Genomic DNA, 25,244 nt, shown 5'->3' on the forward strand with positions numbered 1-25,244 from the left:
CGTCGATATCTATATGGTATCAAGTCAGGTCGTTACAAATGGTATCAAAGCCGACTCTTCACGTCAATGTATGATTCAAGGACAAACCAGATGGTAGCTAATGGGCCTGTGACGATTCAGTTCTGAGGGAATGTCGTCGGGGTTGAATGCCTGAGCAAGGAGAGCGCCTTAAAGGACAGAGATGGAGGGGCATGTATGAACTAAATTCTACATTGAAAATGGAGATGAAGTGGTGGAGCTATATTAATTAAGTAAATTTCTAATACACGTAGACGTGATTTAAAGACGTAAGATCCAAGGAATCAGACTTGGACAAAGCTGAGAGTTTCCATATTAGTTTAGGTGGTTACATAATTTGTGTTGGTCATTTAGTTATGATGTTACTTTTTCCTAGTCCTTAGTGTGCATAATTCTATCTTACACATTAGAACTACATATTCATCAGAGGAAACAAGTTTTTTTTTTTTCAACCATTGTTAATGATAGCTGTTATGCTACGTTGCACATAAATTCTTCTTCATTAGTGTTTCTGCATTTCGTGTCCGTTCCTATTTCCATTTCTTTGCCGTTTCTATTACCATTTCTTAGCTAACTTTTCTTAAATACAACGTCTCTTAGTATCCGTTTTGGTGCAACATAGCTGTTATGGTTTTACATTCTGTGACTGCTTGAATTTCAAATGTTGAAATAGCAATTTGAAAGAACACAAAATGACATTTAATGAAATATTTGATTCTATACATGAGAATATTTCACTCTTTTTTTTAGCTTTATAAAGTTTGTAAATCACTTCTTTCTCTACCCCTCCACAATGTCAAACCAGAGAGATTTTAACTTGGCTTCAAACTCCCCCATATCAAATCACAAACAAGCCAAACCTATTAAAAACATCACTCTATCAAAATCTAAAATCTGGAGGGAAAATAGTAAGACAAAACCTAGATACCTATAAGTTATACAATTAATTGCTGTCTTCCTAACCAGTAATCAACTATCTTCACATTGCAACCTTGTCTTTATATTTCGCAATGTGCAGGATATAAGTGTGTTAACAGATTCCACAGATTCCATGGTTAATTTGGCTGTAGGAGATGTATTAGTTACGATTTGGAACGCCATTGTCAACAAAGATCCCCCTTCTGTACCTTTCTCCTCTTGCCTTGAAGTGATCACTAGGGGTCTTGATTCAATTCCGTCCGGAAGAATCGAGAATCCTGAAGGTAATATTGCTATGTTGCTTGAATTACATCCTGTTATTACAGATTGCATTCCTGCTATTTCCACTGGTGCATACACTACCATACATTCGAAACTGTTTGTGCAGCTATCTTGAAGTATCCATGTAGCATTTTCTTTCGATTTCATCGTCTGCAATAGATATGAAAAAGGTTAGAGTCGTGATCAGTGAAATACACGTCTCTAATATAAGAGAACTAACTGTCTTACCTGGATAGTTACTGCATTTCCTCGGTCTTGTCCTTTCGATAAATTTGCAATGGATTGCACTGTGCCTCCGTTCGACATGATATCCCACTGAAATTGAAGCAGACATATCATATCAGAGAATACTACTTTAATGGTATAGATAATTAGCTTAAGGGAATTATATATATACCTCGTTTCTACGAGCATCGTCTCGTAAGAAATCAAACAGAATGTGAGGAGAGACAGGTAACCATACAGAAGAAACTGCACACAGAATCACTCCTAAGGGTTCACCAGGATCGTTCAAGTTCTTCCGGGAAGAAACCCTTATGTCCTCCCCCGTTTTGCTTGTGACTTTGGTCCATGTGTTGTAGCTCGATGCTGCAATTGCGCGGCAAAAGCTCCATGTCATTCTCTGTGCTAGTTTCAATATGCTTTTCCTCCCAGCTAAGGTTGCAACACCTATGTTTTTCAACCATCAAATTACATTTACAGTCAGTTGTGTAGTTTTAATTTCTCAAAAAGATAAGAGCAAATGAATGTGAATGTGAATGAGAGTTGTAGGTACCAGTAGAATCCTTAGTGGGGACATTGGTGGCCATGAAAAAGACAATACGTTCGCACTGAAGCTGCAAAGTGGAGATCCAATGCCGTGCACCAAAGGCCAGACCACTGCTTACAATGGTCCGGTACATGCTATGAACTGTGCTTTTCTGACATTCCAAGTGCTCCACCCATGTAACCTGAAACCATTTCCATTCAACCTTAGAGTTCCTTCCCCTTAATTCTCGTCTCAAGGTTAAGTTCGTCATGTCTAATCCAGCAACGGATCTAGGAGGATTAGGATAGGGTTTTAATCACACACGGGTCGTCAGACTATCCGTAGAGCTCCTGTGAATCTAAGTATGGATCTTTAATTTTTTTTTTTTTTTTGGGATAAGGCTAAATTTCCATAGTCATTTTTGGGAAAGTGAAGGTTTACCCTAACTTATGAAATGGTATAATTTTCCCTCTCATGTTTTCAAAAGAGGTTAATTTTAACTCTTACCAACCGGAAATTTTAAACAAAGTTGTTTACTGTTATTTGATTCGTTATTTAATTGTAAAATCAGACATTTCCAACAAAAAAAATGTCTAAAATATCTATTCTTTTACTAACATAGTACAAACAATTTGCCAAAATATCAAAATTTAAGTTTGCTAGATACAAGTTAGTCATCAAAAAACAGTTTAGAGTGTTTATTATGTTATTAAACTAGTTATAAACAATCTGACAAAATGTACGAAATTGCTTCTATTTATTGACAAAATGGTCGAATAACTGTCAAATCAGTTCATTTAAATTAAATGTTAGGGATAAAAAAAATTGATCTTTGGATGAATGAGCAAATTTGGATCTTATCCCAATTTTTTTTTTTTTTATGGTAAAGACATCCAAAAAATTTGGATTAAGTATTCATAGGCATTGAAGCAATCTCCATGGAAAAAATTATGAATTTGGGTCAATTTGATAGTGATAAAGATGCAATTTGAATTTGACAGAAGTAATTAATGAGGTGAGTGAGTGATTCATGGGATTTGAGTCAGGTTGTTGTCTAAATTGGATAAGGATATGTAATTGGAAATGGACAGAAGCAGATTATTAATGTGAAACATTTGAAACTATATAGTAAAACATAGAGAAAGAGCCAAAAATGTTAATTTATAAAAGACAAACAAGTTGGTACTATTATTTAAAAGACATTAAATGTTACCTTGCAATGGCCATTAGATTTGTCTTCAATTATGCAGCCAGAAGGGCGCTTTCTGCACTTAACAAGTGAGGCATCAATGTTGTCTTCTACTTTATCAACTGAAACATCAACTATTGCCCATTTTTCTGCACTTATCTTCTTTATATATCTAACGAAATAAACTTCTCTTGTGCCCACCATTGCTGTTAGCATTTGTACCTCTGCAAACATCTGCATTCCATTCCAACTATATTCATCATTTCTCACACTTCTCCGTTCCAAAAACCTATTGAACTCAGCGAACTTTAAGGATGTCTAGTTAATCACATGAACTTAACATGATCAAACCTCTAGCGTTATGTGTCAGAGTAAAAACCGATTTGAATAAGTTGAAACGTATATCACCTTAAGCAAGTTCAATGACTAATAGTTCACTGATTGACATTAAAATAGTTTTTGACTCAATAAAATCATTTGAATAGCAAATTTGTGTTAATAAAGTCACTATAGTTGGATCCAACGATCTATACCATTGGAAAGTTGACATGGCTGCTATGGCAATCTATGTTGCACAAAACTCTTCTTAATTAGTGTTTCCGCGTTTCGTGTCTGTTTCATTTTCCGTTTTTTTTCCATTTCTATGCTAAAATTTATTAGAAATAATGTATCAAACATTTATCGCCACATGAGAGCCATGTCAATATGTATCAGAGATATCGTAAGATGTTGTTGATGTGATAGCTATGATCCAAATCATTGAAGATAGCCATGGTGATTTAATTAACACAAATTTACTACTATAATAACATTATTATTAACACAAATTTACTAACGTCACTACTTTTTCGGTGACTGTATAAATTTTTTACCTTTCCAAGTAAGTTTGAAAGTTTGTTTGAGCTAATTCTATATTAATATATATCAAGTCTAATTAAAGTATTTATTTTCTTGAGAGTAAATCCTAGCTAACACTGTGATAAGAAATTTGAATTTATTTTTTCTTTTATGGAAAAGAAATTTGAAAATTTTGACTTTTAGCTGAGTGGTCCTCAATATCCATAGGGGTGCCTGCCTTACATTATATGGACCATATGCATTAATTGCACTGTTATTTTTATATATGGGATTTGCTTTTTTTATTAGTAAAAACAATCCCACTTACATTAATTTGCTAAAAGTCATGTCCATTTCTTCTAAATTGTGATTAATGATTATCATATCATACTATATACTAATAAAAATAATTAATCAAATTAAAATTGTCACTTATGTGAGTATGACTCACCAATTGTACTGCTCCATCTCTATTAGGACCTTCACCATTACATATAACATCAACCGTGGCTGCCTTTGAGATCAAGCAAGGAAACATCTCCTTCCATTGATTCTATAAACATACAAATTAAAATTAGGTATTTCGTTAATTTCTGATACGAAAACACGATTTAACGGTAAATAATTAAATTCTTACCACATCCATGAAACTTTGGAGAAGCCTAGGAAGATCAATAAACACAACACCAGTATCTCTAGAAGCTTCTATGGATCTTTTTGGTCTAGGACTATTGGTTGGATTTTCAACCTTAAACGCTTTGATATATTCATCATAGTTAAGGATTTCACGGCCTGTCTCAACACTCCTAATCCATAAAGGTTCACCTGCGGTTCCCATTATATTAAGTTCTTCCATTGCTTGTTTAACAATCTCCATAATTCTTGATTTTTCAAGCCCGAATATTCCTGTGTAAAAATCTAGTGAACTTCTGTTGTTTTCTTGCTCATTTCCGGCCGAGCACGACGGTGCTGCCCCTGGAGGGTACTTTCCTAAAGCTACTCGAAGTTTTTCTACCTGCAATGAACAATACACGTTATCAATTAATTGATGTTATTTATATATATTTAATTTTTAATATCAATAGCCTATATGTTTGAATCGTTATGTCAATAAAATTTAGCAATATTTTCTAGGCTAAATATTTATTTTAAATTTGGTAAAAAAATTGATTGGTCTCCTTAATTCCAGAGATTGTATTAATAACAAAAAAAAAGATTAATTATACTATACCAAGCGAATTTAAGATTTGTGTGTCAAGTTCATATGCACACCATATGTTCAACCTATTATTTTTATGTTGTTTCTTTTCAATGCTTAAAGCATATTGTACATAAAAAATTGTAAAAAAAGAATTTGTAATTTTTTTTTTCTTATTATCACATTCTTTAAAAATTAGGGAATAAATTATCAAAATAGCCTCAATTTTTTTTAGAGGAGAGCTAATTTAACCATCATATATAAATTTAATTCATATATGTTTGTTAAACCCCGCAATTAAAGTTTTCACAGAAAAATTGAAACATAATGTTATACCTAGGCACCATTTTATACTTGCATTCTCTACCATTTGTCTATGAGTTTAAGACCCGTTTATTTTACTATTTATTGTTGCTGTTTATTATTGGACAGAAACTGTTTTTCTAAAATACAGAGATTCTTTATTTTTATAAAAAGTTATTTTCAGGTGTAAAATGCAAACAGAAGATCATTAACCAAACATCTAAAACTCTCTATTTTAAAGTGAAAATGCAAACAAAAGCATGAAAATGAACGAAACACCCTCATGTAATATTTGGGTTTGAGAGTTCTAACTATAAAGTTAATGATGATATATTTATTTAATATGTCAATTTTTGTTAGTGAATTTTTTTATTGACCCACTTGATAAATGTTGGGACTGAAATTATATTTAATTAAAACCTAAGCTAGTTCTCCTCAATAACCTTCAATTTTTTTTTTTTTTTTATAATTATCTGTAAAATTTATTGTTATAAAAACTTATGAATTAAAGTAAAAAGTTGAATGGTAATTTGATAAAATAGAAAGAGTTGAAGCAGAGGTAGATGCACATGAAGTAATTATTACAGTAGTACTTATTTAGTCCTTATTAATGAGATTTTATTTTCCTGATGAGTTGACATTCAAGTTCACTAAACCCAAGATATCTAATCTCACATTTTCTCAACTGCTGTAAAATGATTAAATATAGTAATAATAATTACCTCGGATTTGAGTTTGGCATTTTCAATTCGAAGCTGCTGTTCATCAGTAGAAAAGGAAGCTTCCCTGCTAGTAGTGGCTGTGCCACAGTTTGGACAGCAAGCTTTACCCACAGCTTCCCTCATTGCCTTATTTTCATCTCTCAGTTTATCCATTTCCGTTTTCAGTAATGAATTTTCATGCCTCTCTTGTATCGCCTGTCATTTTTCATTCATTCATATTTCTTAATCTAAATAATTACCACATAAATAAATAAATAAATAAATACCTTGATTTGAGTTCTACGATTTTGAAACCAGAACTTGACTTGTCTTGGAGCAAGTCCTAATTGTTTGCTTAATTGCTGTCTTTGCTTCTCATCTGGATGTGGAGACTCCTTAAATAACCTGTAAATTATAATTAACTTATATACTATTCATTCATATGAAAATGCTAATTAATATTATAATATAAGTTTTTTTTTTCAATGAACTTTATACGAAAAGTATGCTTTTGAAAGTATTTTTTTTCTGAGTGATTATATGATCGTATGAAACATACGAAAAGGAATTCTGAGTCATCTTTTCATAACTTATGATGTAATTAAATTAAATTTAATGAATAAGCAAGCCCCATGCAATGCAATTGCACCTATCCTAGATAGAATTAAATAAAATTTAGTATATAGTGTAAAAAGGGAAATTAAAAAAGTAAAAAAAAAAAAAACATACGCTTCCATTTCTCTGATTTGATCAGCAGTGTGACGATGATATTTCTTTCTCTTTTTCTTTTTATTTTTTCCATTTCCATTTCCATCACCATCTTCATCTTCTTCATCATGTTCTCCTTCACCTTCAAATTCATCATCTGACCTTGATCTCACCGGACCTGAATTCTCACTGCTAATCTCAACAGTTCCTTCTCTTCCTCCTCCGCCACTTCCCTCCTCCCCTTCCTCAACCTCCACATCTGCACTCCCGGCTGCTTCCGCCGCCGCCGCAGCATTATTTGCCCCTCTGAATATTCCAGCCTAATTCGAATACCACAGAACCAATTAATTAACACAAAACAAAAAAAAATGAGGGAAATTAAAATTAAAATTGAAAATTGGAATTGAAATTTACGAGGCTGAGAGAGAGAGCAGGAGAGGCGAAGAAGTCTTTAGTGTGAGAAGAAGGTGGATTAGACATGTCGACTCCCATGGCAGAAGGAAGGGGGGGTTTGGGGGTGATAAAATGGGTGTTTTAATGGAGGTTTAGATAGAGAGAGAAAGTGGGGTCTTGTTGATTTAAGGATATAAAACAAAAAATGAAGCTCGAAGTTTTGTTTGGGAAGTCAGAAAAAGAGAGGGAAAAGAAAAAGGCTGGTAGGAGTTGACTGTTAGATATTTGTTCAAATGAGAAGAAGATCCAACTAACTTTAAAGCAGTTGAATCTATATCTACTCTTTCCAACGGTATTTCCCAGTTTCCTTTTTAGTGCACTTTTTCTTTGAACCTCTCTTTCTAGCTCTACCCTTTACCCTCTCTTTTAAGGTTTCATGTACTGCCTTAACTTGGGTATCACAATGGGTACCGTGGTAATTTTAATCCCATCTCTTTATCCATTTAATTTTTAAATTATTTATAACGATCGCATTATCTTAACGGATATGTTTTTTTAATCTCATATTATTTTCATTTAATTCATGAATATTTACCGATACATTAAAACAAATAAATTAAAAATTTAACAAAACATAAATTTAATTTTTTTGGTAGGAAAAGGAAAGAAAAAACAAACAAAAAACCAAGAAAAAAAACCTAACCCGGGATTAGCCTAAGGAAGCTAACTCCCACCACATCCTCCAAAAGGAACGAAGACAGAAAATCAGGAGGAGAAGAGAAGGTTGTAACTCCCAACATCTTCTCATGGCCTTCTGCGTCAGACGATCAGCCACCCTATTCTACAAAACATAAATTTAATAAACTACCTACAAATTTAACAAACATTCATAATTCAAGAAATCTAAATTATTCAAATTATATAAAAAAAACACTAAAATAAAAATAAATAAAAATAAATAGTTCATTTTCATAAAATGATAATTTTCATTTTGATATTGCCGGTAGCGAGTACCTAGAAGGCTAATCACATACTTGTCTCCTTTTACATAGAGTTCGAATAAACCCATTAGAGTCGAGTAATACTGGATTTCATGAGTATCTTTACCCATTGTCATCCTAACTTAACTAGAATATTATCAGTCCATTAGAACCGGTTAACTATATATCGATTAATTTATTACTTCGATCGGTTAATCTATGCATTTTATACCACTTAATCATTTTAATAGATTTTTTGTTTATAATTATTAAATTTCAAGTTAATATAATTTTAAATATTAAATAGTTTTCAGACCCAATGTATTGAAGGCCCAACCTAAATGGACGCGTAACTATCAAAAGACTCGTCCAACAATGGATTAGGAGCCTCACCAGCTTCTACACCAACTTATTAACCATTGTTTCACTTAAGGCCAATAAGGTAATCTCACCCCTTGGGACCTCTATAAAAAAAAGGTATTTCCTATCTTTTTAGGACAAATTTGACATTCCTTTTTAGTACTTTCTCCTCACAATCTTACTAACTTTGGCATCAGAGTGTACTGAAGGGACGCACCAAGTGCAAGTCAAGATCTGAAGAACAAGTCAGCGATCGAACTCTTAAGTTAGACCCAACATTTTGTGCGGTAAGCGTGGAACCCACTTAGACAACCTTTAAGCCAATTCTCTCAACTCGACCGTCCGAGCAATCCAACACCTTCTCATGAAAACGAAAACAACGACCACAACCACAGAGAAACTCTCTAGTATCACTAGGCAAATCCTACTATGACCTTCGCAATTGTTCAACAAAAGCTGCAAAACTCTTACATTGAGATTATATAAGCTTAGTTACAGCTGCTGAGAATCACAACAAGTGAGACAACCAAACCTCGACATACGAGTCTTGAGAACTTTTGTTCTAACAATTCCTCGATAAAAGAGTCATTAAAGGTATGATAGGCTATCAAATACCTGCACATACTCTTTTTTTCCCAAAGAGTAATAGAAACTCCATTAACACTACATTGAAAGACACATCGACTACTAGATTACACTGGACTAGAGGATCCCAATACACATTTTGTTGCCTTCATGAGGATGAATTTATAAACAACAACGCTATCATGTGCAAGAAATTTACCATTAGCTCATAATCTATACATACCACTCAATAATATGAAAACAACTTCCATATAACTTTCAAACTTCCCAATTAGAGATTTCATTGAGTATTTCTGATGGGATAAAATCTCTTTCATTCAACATTTTTTTATAAACCTCTTTCATTTAATATTAATAAGGTGTCAATTTGTGGTGAAAATCTGAGAGAAAAATAAGTGGTAATGGTTGAATTATTTACCTCAAATGTTCCAACAAAATACTATAAATGGACCTTCAATCCTTCATTAATACTCACTCCTTCAACACATGAAAACCCCTTCCTAAAGGTCTTTTCCCATACTCTCTACTTGAGTTCTTAGTTCTTAAGTTCTTACTTCTTAAGGGGGGTAAGGGAAAGGAGAGGCTTCATTCCATTTGTTGGTGTTTGTTTTGCTAATTCAATTATTCAATTTGCCCTTTCTTAGTTTTGGGTTTACCCCTAACTCCTCTAACACATTCTCCACTCCCCCTTAAGGTTTTCTATTCCCTTTCCCCTCTCTTTCTAACTTAAACTTCTACACTCCTTATAAAATTCTACTTTACTCTCTATTTTATTTTATTTTTTATTTTGGTCTCTATATTTTTTTATTTTTACATTTCTTTATCTTTGGATTAATTTCATTTTCGTTATATATTTTTAATTTTTTTACTCAAAAAATATTTTTGACTAAATTTTACTTTTTTTATTTTTGTTTAATCCTTATATTTTTTTATTTATATTTTTATCACTAGATTAATTTCACTTTTGATCCTTATACTTATTTATTTTTACCTTTTTACCTTGAAAAATAATTTTGACCAAATTTTTTTCTTTTATCATATTATTCAGTTTTAATATTTATTTTTAATTATTTTAAAATAATTATTTTCTTTTTAAATATAATTTTTATGCATTTTCTTTGATTAATTTTATTTCAGTTTCCTCTATTTCATTATCTTTTGATTTTAATTCTTATATTTTATTAATAGATGCACATGTATGTATAAAAATTGTTGTCAAAGATTTTCTTGGTGAAAAGAACAATGAAGATGCTTAAACTCTTTCTTGTGATGAAGTATTATGCTTAGAAGACTTTTGACTTTTGTTTTTGTTTTTTTAATTTGTATGAACTTTGTTAAGTTTAAATTTTAACTTTTATGAACTTTATATTATTATCAATAAGGGTAGCAAGTGAGTGACCTTTTGGATTGTTTGGGATTATATATGAAGTTATTTCACGTTTTATGGAAACTATAGTAAAAGAGTTGAATTTTTTTTTTATTATATATGAAGTTAAAAAAATAGTTTTGATTCCCTATTTGAACCAAACATCCACAAAGAGAATGGGGTGGAATTGCATTCCCTTTCCTAAACATATCCAAACACATAGGGGTATGAATGCTTATTCCTTAATTTCCTTTAGTTTCCGTTTCTTGATTCCTTTTCCCTTACCCCTTGTGAACCAAACGCTCCCTTAAGTTCTTAGTTTTTTCTTTCAAGTTCTTAGTTATAATTTCTTTTTCTAACTTGTTTTATCTTCAATTCAAGTTTTTAATAGCCCATTTTCAAGTTCTTTCCATTTAATTTAGCATTCATAATCCTAAAGTTCTCAATTCCTTAGCTAGAAACATTTTCCAAATTAATTTTTCCAACTCTTGTTATAATTCGTCCAGTTGTTTTCCAAGCCCGATTTCGTCTATTTAAAATCTGTTTTTATCTTCGATATCTTCTAAACATTTGTCCTGACTTCCTAAAGTTAAATTTAGTCTTTTATTTTGCCTAATTCCGTATTCAAAAACTCCATTCATAAATCAATCTTTGCACCTCAAATCTTTTTACACATTCTGCTTCCAGCTTTTAGTATAATCTGCCCAGTGATTTTTCAAGCCCGTTTTAGACCATTTAAAGTCTATTTTAGCCTTTGACCCCTTCTAAACATTTGTTCTTGACTTTCTAAAGTTAAATTTAGCTTTGCTCAATTCTATGTTCGTAAGAACTCATACGGTCCCTCAAAAGTTGAAGATCAAATCTGCCCCATACTTTCCTACTACAAATAAGAAATTCGCTAAATCAATTTCGTTCTTACCGACCGACCGTGGTGCTCCGAGGACCTCCAGCCGACACCAAGTTCAACGTCTAAACCGAGGTAGCTATTGTGGCTCCGAGTTTGTTATTGAATTTCAATTTATTGTTATTGCATTTCAATTCCTTATATTGATTTGTTTTTCCCCAATTCAACTGATTCATATATATGTTTAGTATAGAAATATTTCAATTGTAATCTATTTCATTTTTTGACTTTGAACACATGTACTCAAACCTATATTTATATCACTAAATCCCATTTTTTCAAATCTCGTGTCAATTTCGCACTTTTATTTCTTTTATTTTACCCGTCTTTAATTTGCTCGTATTAGCTTAAATAAAATTAATTTATCTAGCAAAGTTTTTATAACGGCGCTAGAGGCCCGAGAGAGACTTTTTTCAATCTTTGCATCCTCTCGTCAATCGCTTCGTTAGATTTCAAGTTTTGGCGCGCAAATCCACAAACTTAACCGTTCATTTTAATTAAGAAATAATTTTTTTAGCACGTCCGCACCCTAATCACACTTGATAATGTTGAAAATTAGCATATTCGTAAAATATCGCTAACAATTATAAACACTTCTATTTGTTCTGTTAATTGTTTTTTTTTTTGAAGAATGTTCTGGTAATACTTAGAGCATCTCCAAGAGACTCTTAGTGAGCTCTCTAAAAATAATATAAATAATTGACTCTTAGTGATTTAAGAGTGGCTAAGATATATGATCTCCAACAATGCTCCTTATATTCACTCCTTATTTATTATTTTATTATTAAAAATATTCTTTATTGTTACATTACCAATAGTGTGAGGAGAGAGACGCATCAATATTAAATTATTAATAAAAAATGAAGTTAGGAGGCACTAAGAGGTGGAGAGAGGCTCTCTATTAATAGAGGGGATGGAGAGGCTCTTAGTGATTTGGAGAGCCACTAAGAGGCTGTTGGAGATGAATTTTCATTCTCTCTCCTCAAATTTTAACTTAAGAGCCAATTTAAGAGGCTGTTGGAGATACTCTTAATACTAAAAAAAAAAAATGTAAATATAAATCTAATTAAGTAGGATATGATTATTAAATTAAGAGGAATTAGGTACTCATTGGCAGCATTAATTAGTAATAATAATTATATATCTCCTTCGCACTACTTTAATTTAGTTGGAATGAATTATTATTTCCTGCGGCTTTCTTTTACATCATCCCGTAAATGGAAAATCAATTAGCAGCCCGAAACTCTGAAGTAACTATTTTAGCTAACGTGCACTAATTAAGTTATGCCCTTTAATTAATTGAATTCATCGACTTGGACTTTATTAATTACTTTACATTAATGAGAGAGTTACCAACTATATTTGAATTTTTACTTTTACATCCAACCTTTGATTTATATCTTGAGTGAAGGATTTATTATATCAAACAGATACTAGAAAAATTGAGTTACCTAGATATATGCAACCGAAGAAACGAACCACAATCATATATTATCAATCACGAATCATACATCAAGGATATGTAATATATAATTCCACATGATTTAGAATGAATCAGAAACACGAAGAAATTGTTTTGATATAATTATGATTTAATATATCATTTGCTTTTTGAACTATTAAAAAAGTTTGATTGACTCCCTAAATTTTTAAAGTGTCCCGATAGCTCTCTCAACTTACATAAAATATTCAGTTTGCCTATAAACTTGCATAAAATTAGACCTGGGCATGGTCGGGTCTGTCAGGCTTTTAATAAAATCTGACGAGCCCAAGCCCAGTCCAGTCCGCAATAAATTGAGTCGGGCTCGGGCCTAAAATATGAATCTCAAACCTGCCCGTCCAAGCCCATTTGTATATTAAAAAAAAAGTTACAATTAAAATGTCACACCAACTTTTCTTAATAAAAAAATAGTACACACAATATAATACTTAATAAGTTTGGAAAAATTCTAATAAACTAATTGTCTATTGGTGGTAAGGTAAGCATATATATCATCTCATAAAAAATATAACGGAATTTCATATAGTCTAAGCCCGTCCAGTTTTTGGCGGGCTTATACAGATTTTGACTCGGGCCGGACCTGACACCAATTTCATGTGTCCAAACCCGACTAATTGGGCATGGCCTATGCCCAATTAATCACTCGGTTGTACTAAAAAAAAAGTAAGGTACATGCGAAAGATATGTTGTATGTTATTACATAATTCACAAAATTAATTAAAACATATTAAAAAGGAATTTCTTACTTGTTTAACTATAAAAACTTGTATTCTCTAATATTAGAATCGCATCCCTGACCTTGGTCGTTTTACTTTTTTTAAGACACGTGCAACACGTTTTTTGCATTTAATTTACTTTTTTTTACATGATTAATTGTTACATTTTACGCAAGTTCATAGGACTAACTGAACATGTTATGCAAGTTGATGTGGCTATCAAAACACTTTAAAAGTCCAAAGAACTAATCAAAGTAATAAATTCAGGAAACAAATGATATGATATATTATAAGCCTATAATTATTGATCTCTATTTTTTCAACAGGAGTGTCACTTATTTATAGTCCAACTTTACAAAGATAAGACTTTGTTCTTATCATATTATAATCATATTCTCATCCACCTAATCCGTAACAATTACGAGCGGATATTAATTCTAACATGACTATAGTTCTAATATCTTTCATTCGCATATAACGGAACACATTTCTTATCTCATCTAATTCATCTTTTACAGATAGTTCATACGACCAACATGCTATAAATAGCTGATGCTACACATATTATATATAACCTCTCGATAAAAAAAATACACATTGGATAAATGTATGCCAATATCTTAGATTCTTTTTATCTCATCCACTACAATCCTTTTTATCTCTCACAGTTTTCTCTGTTATCACACTAATCTATTCATGCATAAATTACATGGATTGTGAAAAATAAAAACTCAACATGTGAACATATGAGGATTCTCTCCTTTTACGCTGTCTTTTCATAATCTAATTCTCTTGTCTAGTCAGTCTCTTCTAAGTTGAATTTGGCATGGCCCATTGTGAGCGGCATATGGAGAAAACTTGGCCTACGGCGGGATTCGCATCCGAGAGGAGAGCTTTCCTTTTTAATCTAGTTCCTTAGAATATTCTGGTCGATGTTCGAGATCAATCGTGTTCTTCTAAGTCTTGTGCATGATTCGGTTTTAGAAGGACGAGCGTCCATCCCGAAGAATATTGAGAGCCGCCATCCAATGTTTCCACTATTTTTCAAGAACAATCAGTATAGTAGAGATCATAGTGGGACTGTCCTATCCTTCAGAGAATGGGTAAATGAATTTTCTATCTACTTCATCGCAATTCAGAATATTTTAAATACTGTTTAATCAGTTTATCTCATGAATTCTACTCCACTTTCAATCATAAATAATTACCATGATGCTACCGCAATAGATGAATCATTATTACCAACTTAGAGAAACTAGGATTTTCTCCGATTTTCGGATTTATTCAAGCATTTGTGAATTTATGGCGGGATAAAGTACAAATGAATGACGATGAATAATACTAATAGAAATGTATAACAAATGAAATATATTCATGAACGAGATTCAAATTTAGGATGATGACGAATATGATATAAACTTTCAAAGAAGAAAATAATGAAATCTGATTATTTATTCACAAAATATTCATGTATATATTTACTAAACTTCAATAAAAAAAATGAGTTTATGGAAAGTCATTTAGAGAGCAAAGTATTTGTGATAATTATCTTAAATATTTTTGAGAAATATTCTGAAACCTTGTACGTTTATTACTACATTCCGAGAATTGTATGGAAATAAAAAGCAGGATATTTGCCAACAAAATACCATTTATTCTAATTAAAATTTAGAAAGCTATGATAATTACATATGCATTCTCAAAGTATATTTCCAATTGAAAGAATGTGGAATTTAATATTTTTGGAGTCCTTAAGAATGAAAATAGGATATTTATCGATAAAATTCTATTTTTAAATAAAAAGTCATTTTAAGAGCAAAATATTTTTGTAATTGTTGGCGAATATTTTCGAAATATCCCAATTTTCAACCTTGATACGCGTGTGCGGGGATTAAAAATGGTAAAGATAATGCGGGCGTGCCAGAGAAGCTAATTCTCAAAGGGTAAAATGGTAACTGAATAAAGTAAATAAATAAAATGCGCCTAAATTACTTGAATTCTAAACGAAAAGCGATTGACGACCGTTACAAGGACTGAAAATAAAAACAACGGTCTTGGGCCCTGACGTTACTTGACAGGTCGGTCGGAAAAACAATTTTTTAGGATAAGTACCAAAAATAAAGGCAATAAAACAACACAAAGATATACATTTTTTAATTTTTCTTTTATATTTTTATTTATTTTGTAAATATTTTTCAATGTTTTTTGTATTACAAATAATAATAAAGCATGAAAATTACAACTTAAAATGAAATAATAACTTTAAAGCGAAAAATGTAAATAAGTCATAAAAACAAATATGTACGGGATGAAATAAAATTAAACTGATCTCTTTGATGTCGTTGGGATGCGTGAAATTGAGGATTGGAACTCTGGAAAATCGGCTCGGGGCTGTTGCGTTGTCCGGGTAATACTGGGCGAATTCGGAGCAGTTCGGAGAGTTCAAGGACTTAGGAAGAAATTTACCACCAAGCTAATAAATCAGCAGTACTTTGTGGACCAAAAACAGTGATTTCTTAGGACTTTCTGGCTTAATTTCGGGAGCTGTAGAGGTCGGATTATAACGAAACGAATGCTAGTATTTAAAGTTATTGTACGAAGGAAGGGTTCAGAACTTGAATTTCAGAAAAAGATCGAGTAAATGAGTCGGGATAAATTATTGAAAATTGGGTGATAGAATAATTGTTTGATGGTTGAAAAACCAAAAGCTTGATTCTGTTTCGTGGAGGGTACTTTAGGGACGATTAAGAAGGCTATAAAGGGTCATTTTTTACGAAATAAAAATTGAGAATTGAAGAATTGATGTCAATAAAGAGATTAAAATTAATTTGGGCTAAAATGATCAGCTAACGAACTCTAAACGAAATTTGGAAAACGGCTCACCAGAAAAATTGTTTGATGAATTTTTCAATGATGAAAAACTCAAAAGCTTGTTTCTGGGTCTTTTTAATTGATTGAGATCAATAAAAAGTTTCTAAACATGATTTGGAATAGGTGTGTAAACTAAGAATGACTCGAAAATGGGGTTTCGGTGATCTTGGTTTCACGGAAAATGTTTGAAGCTTTGAAAAACATAACAATGGTGAAATTTGATTTAGACTAAGAAAGCTTGAACCGAGGATTGGGTGATGATTTTACTGACTTAACTAAGAGATTGCAAGAAACGATTTGAAGATTGGTTGATTAAACTAAGAGAATTTCGGATTTGAAGTTTCTGAAAATTGGAAGCTTTTCTGAGGAACAGAAGATTAAAGAACTAATTCTGGGAATTGAGACCTTGTTTAGACTAATTAGATGCTAAAGAACGATTTCTACGAATCTAAGGATTGATAAAAGGCCGATTTTTGGCAGATGATTTGAGAGAAAAATTGAGTTCTGTGTTTGATTGATTTTTGAGTGGGGTTTGGAATGAAAGGATTAGGCTCTATTTATAGGATTTTGGGTAACAAATTCCAAGTTAGTGGCCCTTAAATTTCTCACCCATGATCCCATTACCTTCCCATTAGTTGAAGAAAGAAAGTGGCTGAGTTGGGAGTTGGAAGAATGGAGATAATGACGTGAAAAACGTTCCTGTAATGTGTTGGACATGTTCAAACTCGTTTTTCAGCACTACTTCCCTTTGAAAAATTCTACCGGCTTCGTTTTAGCTCCGTTTTGCTCCGTTTTTTACATTCCGGAAAGCTAACATCCCAAACTTTCTAAAAAAAATAATAACTGTCTGATAACTTGCTGTTCCGGGGTCCGTTTTTGTTGTCGAAGTTGATGGACGGGTTACTGAAAAATTGTGCAAATTTGCCCCTGATTTTTATTATTTGTTTTTCTTTTCTTTTTATTTCTGTTTTCTTTTTTTATAATAATCTTTTTGATATTATTTTATATTTTTTATCACATTTTTATTTTGTTGCAAAATGAATTTAATTAAAATAAAATAACTATAGAGTAAAAATTATAACCTATGCTAAAACACAAAAAATTAAATTAGCCCCCAACAATTGCCCCCCTATTTTATGTGTAAAAAATTTGAAAATGAATTTTACATATAAAATAAGTCTTTTATTAATTTTTTTTTACCCGTCAGTACTGATTTTGTTGAAGCTGAAATTGTGTTCTTTGCAGCTTCCTCGTTATTTTCAGACATGATTTCTGCTGGTTCATGGCTCAGAAAGAAAGTAAAGGTCATCGATGTAAATTTTGTATGAAAATTGACGGTGTATGATGGAATTGCTAGATGACTTGCTGAATTTTTCTTTGAATTACGAGACATGCTCCTCTGCTGCTGCCTTTTCTGATATTGCAATCTTGATTTTTGCTTGCTTCGGCTTTGACTGATATGCTTCGCTTCTGCTGAAATTTTTCATCAATCACGCCATGTTTGTTTATGCTGAATATGCTCGTGTCTGCCTTTATTTTCCTTTATAACTAGCCTCAATTTGCAATCAGTTTTTCATGCTCATTTAAACAAAATAGCGGCTGCCATTTCATTTAAATTGCATTAAAATTGATCTTGAGTTTCCACTTATTTGAGCTTATTCCTGAAAAAATGTTGAAGTTGAATCCGATTTGTATCCGTATAGATCCATTGCTTGCTGAAATTGGTTTAACTTCGTCTATGAATTCGCGACTTCACTTCTGTTGTTAATAAACTTCTTTGAGCTACTAATTGATAGAAATAAATTGAATTGTCACTTCTTTTTCTCAAGAATCATGTTTGGCTAATATCCGTCTTGAACCTCTTGAGCTTGGAGTTGAGAATCCATTTGATGATATGGATATATCGCACATGACGGAACCTATCTCCCCCCCCCCCCCCGACGTCTTCGAGCTTGGATGCCATCGGTGCTGCACATGTTGTTGTCTCGTATTTGATGGGGACAAAACTGAGCGAGTGGACGACGGATCAGGTGGAAAAGGCTACACCGAGCTTCTTTGTAGCGATTGCTTTTTTTTTTATCTCTCACAACTTTTTTTATTCTTTTTATTTTTTTTATTTTTTATTTTTCTTTTCATTTATGTCTTTTGTCATTTCATTTTTTTACGCTTCTATTTTTTTTTTATGAATACTTTATTATCTCTAAGCATGCTAAAAAATATCAATGATGCTAATTAACAGCTTGAAAGAAAAACTAAAATGTAAAATGATGCAAAAACGGAACAAAACAAAAAATAAAAGGCACCTCGTACCTTATCACATCTTTATTTTTTCTATAGCGGCTGATGCTACCGCTTTGTCCTTCGGCTGTGACAAAATCATTAAACCTCTTCGATGAGAGGCCCGCTGCCAATTGACCTACGGTAAGACACAATGGTGCTCGTCTTGAAGATGCTCTTCACTTGATTGGCGCATGACTTGCTTTTTCCTTTAGTCTTGATCTTGATTGGACCAATGCTATCTTCGTATAATCGAGACTCCACCATATCCGAATGTGTCTCAATAGGTTTTTCATTTGCCTGAATCACCTCAACGTCATCCCCTTTCCAAAGTAGTAAAAGTTGGTGCAAAGATGACGGAATGCATGAGTTAGAGTGAATCCAATCTCGACCGAGCAAAGCTTGATAACTTGCGGTAGAGTTCACCATAAAAAATTCCACCGTAGTGGTTTGGGTACCGATGGTAAGTTGCACAGGTAAAACCCCATAGGTTTTAGCAATTTCACCGGTAAAAGCTGAGACAGAAATTTCTGACGTTATTATGTCACCTACGGATTTCCCGAGAGCTAGTACCATCTTTAATAGCATGATGTTAACGGCTGATCCATTATCAACTAGAACCCTCGACAATGGCTTGCCATCAATATGTGCTTTGACATACAAAGGCTTGATGTGTTGTGTCATCTTTGAAGTGGGTTTATCAAAATAAACTCGCTTCATCTGATCTTCCGATGAAGCTTGTGTTGTAACACTACTTTGTCGTTCTTCTTGGACTTCATTCCTTTCCTTCTTTGGATCTTCACTTTTGAATTTTATTGGTAAAATCAAAGAAGTAGCCGCACATCCAACTTGGATCACAAAGTCCCCAACACGAATCTCCACTTTTTTCTTTTCTTGTATCTTTTCATTCGAAACATTGCTAGAATTGACACTAGACAAATCTGTTTCGTTTTTCCTTCTTTTTTCTGCCTCTCTTTTTCTTATTCTTCTTTTTGCATTTTTTGAGAGAGGTTGTGGGAATTTTTTATGTCGGTTGATGAACCATTTTTCGGTAGGAACTTGTGCCGATGGAGTGACGAAACGCGGCTAGCCTTGGTTTGTGCCATTTTTATTCTTCGGTTTTTGTTTTCTGCGGGGTGTTTCTTCCTTCTCCTTGACGGGTTGAAAGGTGCCTTTTGGTACCCAAATTCGCCTTGTTTTTGGGTGACCGAAGTGACTTTCCTTCAGGTTCGAGGTGTTGCTATGGACATCACGCCTAGGAGGTGGTATCTCGATGGAAGTCGCATTTATCATGGTGGCGGCTGGAAATGGATCTTCGTCAATCAACATGCTTTCTTTCTTTTCGGGAAATTTAAGCACGCCTTTGTTTATTCTGTCCTGCACAACATTCTTAAAGACAGCACAAGATTGCATATTGTGGCTCCAACTATCATGATATTTACAATAAGTCTTTCCACGGGTGTCATCTCTAGACGGAATAATGTGCCTATGAGGTAAGGTGATAAAACTTTCCTTTAACAAATAATCAAAAAGTCCCTCGGTTTTAGAAACGTCAAATGTGTATTGCACATTTGTATTTCGTCTAACCACCTCAGGAGCTTTTGGACTTTTTGCTAGCATTGGACAAACGCGAGATCCTGTTCTAGTTAGTTCGGCTATAGCTACCTCATGTGCCTCATTGGTTTCTATATCCTGATGGTAACTACCTACAAAGTTTTTCTTCCTACGATTATCCTCACGCATTAATTCTTCATATTCTGATACTTTAACAACAAGTTCGTAATAATCACAAAAATCAATGCCCTGGAATTTCTTCTTATTTTCAAACTCTAAGCCACGTTGAGCAATTTTAACAAACTCTATTTCAGGAATATTAACTCGACATCTATGCCTCATTTTCTTGAAACGATTAATAAAACTTTCAACGGACTCACCTGAGCGCTGAACCATACGAGATAGTTTGGCGACACATACCTCGGGCTCAGTTCGATAGAACTGAGCATGAAATAATTGTTCCATACGACCCCAGCTTCTGATAGATTCAGGTTGTAATGTCGTATACTATGTGAAAGCCGGTCCAGATAGTGATCCAGGGAATAAACGCAAATGAAGCATATCGAAGTCTTGCTCCGCACTAATCCCGCTACATTGGAATGAAAATCGAGCAACGTGCTCGATGGTAGATTTTCCACTTTCACCTGAAAATAAAGAAAAATCCGGAATTCTAAAATTGTGAGGAAATGGGTATCACTGGTCGTATTCCCTAGGGTAGGCTTTCTGAAACTCCGGACGGTATACTTCACGGACCGTAGGTCCATAAATTTCTTGCACGATGTCCCGAATACGTTGCCTATCCTCCGCTTCATTACACATTTCGCTCCTCACACCTGAAACACGAGATACGTTGTTATTATCACGAGAATTCTCACGAATATTTTCACGAGTATATTCGCGGGTATGATCACGGTCTTGATTTCTCCACGTACCCCCCGAACCACGAGCGTTGTTGTCACCATAGTGCTCCGAGTGGGTATTAGGTCCGGTGTTTGACCTGAAATGAGGCGCATTTGGGGGTATTGAAAATTGTTCCGAGGTTCTTCGATCTCCTCGCTCATTGAATCTCATGTTTTCCTCACGATTAGGCGGTGGCCTATATCGATCGCCTTAGGGAGTGCCTTCCCTCGTGTTATCTGAAATATTGTGAGAGTTCAAATTTTTAGCATAAATTTCAGCACACCTATCTGGGATCCTATTTATCTCATCGGTGAGATTATTAATCCTGTTTTCCAAATTGGGTTGTCTCCAAGCTTGCATCATCTCAGTTTGAGCTTTAACATTTTGCGACATCTCGGCTACAAGCCTTTCCATATTGCGCATATGAGCCTCTTGTCGTGCAAAGAATGCGTCGAAATTCGGTTGTCGTGTTGATGTCCGATGAACATCTTCCAAATGGCTCACGGTCTCGGCAACATAGCCTTCGGATATATTCATATCCACGTTTGTATCTTCATTCTTCTTTTGATTTTCATCAGACTCCGGAACGTGTAATTCTCGACTTGTATTTTTCTTGGGTGGCATTGTAAACAACAAATAATATTTAGGAAAGTTTGGAAATAAAACACTAAAGTAAAATATCGCGGCAATAAAATACCACATAAATACACTACCAAAATAATTAACTTTTGGTTAAATAATTTAGTAATGGAAAAAAAAATTTAAGCCTAAAAATAGGAAAAAATTTGGTGAAAATTTTCGGTACTACAAAAAAAATGTTTTAGGTCCCACTGGGCGTGCCAAAAATTGTTGGCGAATATTTTCAAAATATCTCAATTTTCAACCTTGATACGCGTGTGCGGGGATTAAAAATGGTAAAGATAATGCGGGCGTGCCAGAGAAGCTAGTTCTCAAAGGGTAAAATGGTAACGGAATAAAGTAAATAAATAAAATGTGCCTAAATTACTTGAATTCTAAACGAAAAGCGATTGACGACCGTTACAAGGACTGAAAATAAAAACAACGGTCTTGGGCCCCGACGTTACTTGACAGGTCGGTCGGAAAAACAATTTTTTAGGATAAGTACCAAAAATAAAGGCAATAAAACAACACAAAGATATAAATTTTTTAATTTTTCTTTTATATTTTTATTTATTTTGTAAATATTTTTCAATGTTTTTTGTATTACAAATAATAATAAAGCATGAAAATTACAACTTAAAATGAAATAATAACTTTAAAGCGAAAAATGTAAATAAGTCATAAAAACAAATATGTACGGGATGAAATAAAATTAAACCGATCTCTTTGATGTCGTTGGGATGCGTGAAATTGAGGATTGGAACTCTGGAAAATCGGCTCGGGGGCTGTTGCGTTGTCCGGATAATACTGGGCGAATTCGGAGCAGTTCGGAGAGTTCAGGGACTTAGGAAGAAATTTACCACCAAGCTAATAAATCAGCAGCACTTTGTGGACCAAAAACAGTGATTTCTTAGGACTTTCTGGCTCAATTTCGGGAGCTGTAGAGGTCAGATGATAACGAAACGAAGGCTAGTATTTAAAGTTAATGTACGAAGGAAGGGTTCAGAACTTGAATTTCAGAAAAAGATCAAGTAAATGAGTCGGGATAAATTATTGAAAATTGGGTGATAGAATAATTGTTTGATGGTTGAAAAACCAAAAGCTTGATTCTGTTTCGTGGAGGGTACTTTAGGGACGATTAAGAAGGCTATAAAGGGTCATTTTTTACGAAATAAAAATTGAGAATTGAAGTATTGATGTCAATAAAGAGATTAAAATTAATTTGGGCTAAAATGATCAGCTAACGAACTCTAAACGAAATTTGGAAAACGGCTCACCAGAAAAATTGTTTGATGAATTTTTCAATGATGAAAAACTCAAAAGCTTGTTTCTGGGTCTTTTTAATTGATTGAGATCAATAAAAAGTTTCTAAACATGATTTGGAATAGGTGTGTAAACTAAGAATGACTCGAAAATGGGGTTTCGGTGATCTTGGTTTCACGGAAAATGTTTGAAGCTTTGAAAAACATAACAATGGTGAAATTTGATTTAGACTAAGAAAGCTTGAACCGAGGATTGGGTGATGATTTTACTGACTTAACTAAGAGATTGCAAGAAACGATTTGAAGATTGGTTGATTAAACTAAGAGAATTTCGGATTTGAAGTTTCTGAAAATTGGAAGCTTTTCTGAGGAACAGAAGATTAAAGAACTAATTCTGGGAATTGAGACCTTGTTTAGACTAATTAGATGCTAAAGAACGATTTCTACGAATCTAAGGATTGATAAAAGGCCGATTTTTGGCAGATGATTTGAGAGAAAAATTGAGTTCTGTGTTTGATTGATTTTTTAGTGGGGTTTGAAATGAAAGTATTAGGATCTATTTATAGGATTTTGGGTAACAAATTCCAAGTTAGTGGCCCTTAAATTTCTCACCCATGATCTCATTACCTTCCCATTAGTTGAAGAAAGAAAGTGGCTGAGTTGGGAGTTGGAAGAATGGAGATAATGCCGTGAAAAACGTTCCTGTAATGTGTTGGACATGTTCAAACCCGTTTTTCAGCACTACTTCCCTTTGAAAAATTCTACCGGCTTCGTTTTAGCTCCGTTTTTGACATTCCAGAAAGCTAACATCCCGAACTTTCTAAAAAAAATAATAACTGTCTGATAACTTGATGTTCCGGGGTCCGTTTTTATTGTCGAAGTTGATGGACGGGTTACTGAAAAATGGTGCAAATTTGCCCCTGATTTTTATTATTTGTTTTTCTTTTCTTTTTATTTCTGTTTTCTTTTTTTATAATAATCTTTTGATATTATTTTATATTTTTTATCACATTTTTATTTTGTTGAAAAATGAATTTAATTAAAATAAAATAGCTATAGAGTAAAAATTATAACCTATGCTAAAACACAAAAAATTAAATTAGCCCCCAACAGTAATAGTTATCCAAATTATTCATGAGGAATATTCTGAAACCTTGTACTTTTGTTATTACGTTCCAGAAGTTGTGTGAAAATAAAAGGCAAGAAATTTATTGATAAAATACCATTTATTCTAATGAAAAGTTAGAAATGTATGATAATTATCTAAATATTTTCAAAATATATTCCAATGATAAAAAAAAATATTGAATTTAATATTATTGGAATCATTGAGAATGAAAATAGGGCTATTGTCAATAAAATTTTATTTTTATTAAATGAAAAAGTTAAATAAAAGCTAATAAAAATCTAAAAAATTATAATAATTACCTAAATATCTTTAAAATATATTCCAATACAAATAATACCGAATTTAATTTTCTTAGAATTATTGAGAATAAAAATAAGACTTTTATCAATAAATTCTATTTTTATTAAATAAAAAGATAAATAAAGAGTAAAAAAATCTAGAAAATTAGAAAAACTGTCTAGATATCCTCAGAATATATATATTCTATTGCAAAGAATATTAAATTTAATATTTTTAAAATTATTGATAATAAAAATAAAGATCTTTATCAGTAAAATTCTATTGTTATCAAATAAAAGTCTAAACAAAGCTAATAAGTTAAAAAATTTATAATAATTACATAGATATTCTCAAAATATATTCCAATATAAAGAATCTTGAATTTAATATTTTTGAAATTATTGAAAATAAAATTAGAAATTTTATCAATAATATTCTATTTTTATTACTCCCATTGTGTTGCTCCTAGTTTTAGGGGCTTATACCTCCTAGCTTTAGTTACATCTTTACGTGAAAAATTATAATTCCTTTCAAATGAAATGAATAGATGTGTCTTTACCAGGACCGATCCCGAGATTTCGGAGGTCTAGGGGCGAAGTACCAAAAGAGGCCCTAATAAATAGGTGCAAGTAAAAAATAAAGCA

General features: G+C 32.8%; 1 protein-coding gene across 1 annotated transcript; it reads right to left on the reverse strand.

Moving 5' to 3' along the window:
- Positions 1-719: 719 nt before the first annotated feature.
- On the reverse strand, positions 720-7,482 carry LOC136224658 (homeobox-leucine zipper protein GLABRA 2). Its single transcript, XM_066013051.1, is given in 12 exon segments — positions 720-1,013; positions 1,015-1,368; positions 1,447-1,533; positions 1,616-1,887; positions 1,994-2,168; positions 3,180-3,389; positions 4,444-4,545; positions 4,630-5,007; positions 6,216-6,410; positions 6,482-6,599; positions 6,924-7,222; positions 7,317-7,482. Coding segments are annotated over 12 exon segments (2,328 nt in total). The 5' UTR covers positions 7,395-7,482; the 3' UTR covers positions 720-953.
- Positions 7,483-25,244: the final 17,762 nt, after the last annotated feature.

The sequence above is a fragment of the Euphorbia lathyris genome, chromosome 3 (genome assembly GCF_963576675.1).
Source record: "Euphorbia lathyris chromosome 3, ddEupLath1.1, whole genome shotgun sequence".
Taxonomy (NCBI): domain Eukaryota; kingdom Viridiplantae; phylum Streptophyta; class Magnoliopsida; order Malpighiales; family Euphorbiaceae; genus Euphorbia; species Euphorbia lathyris.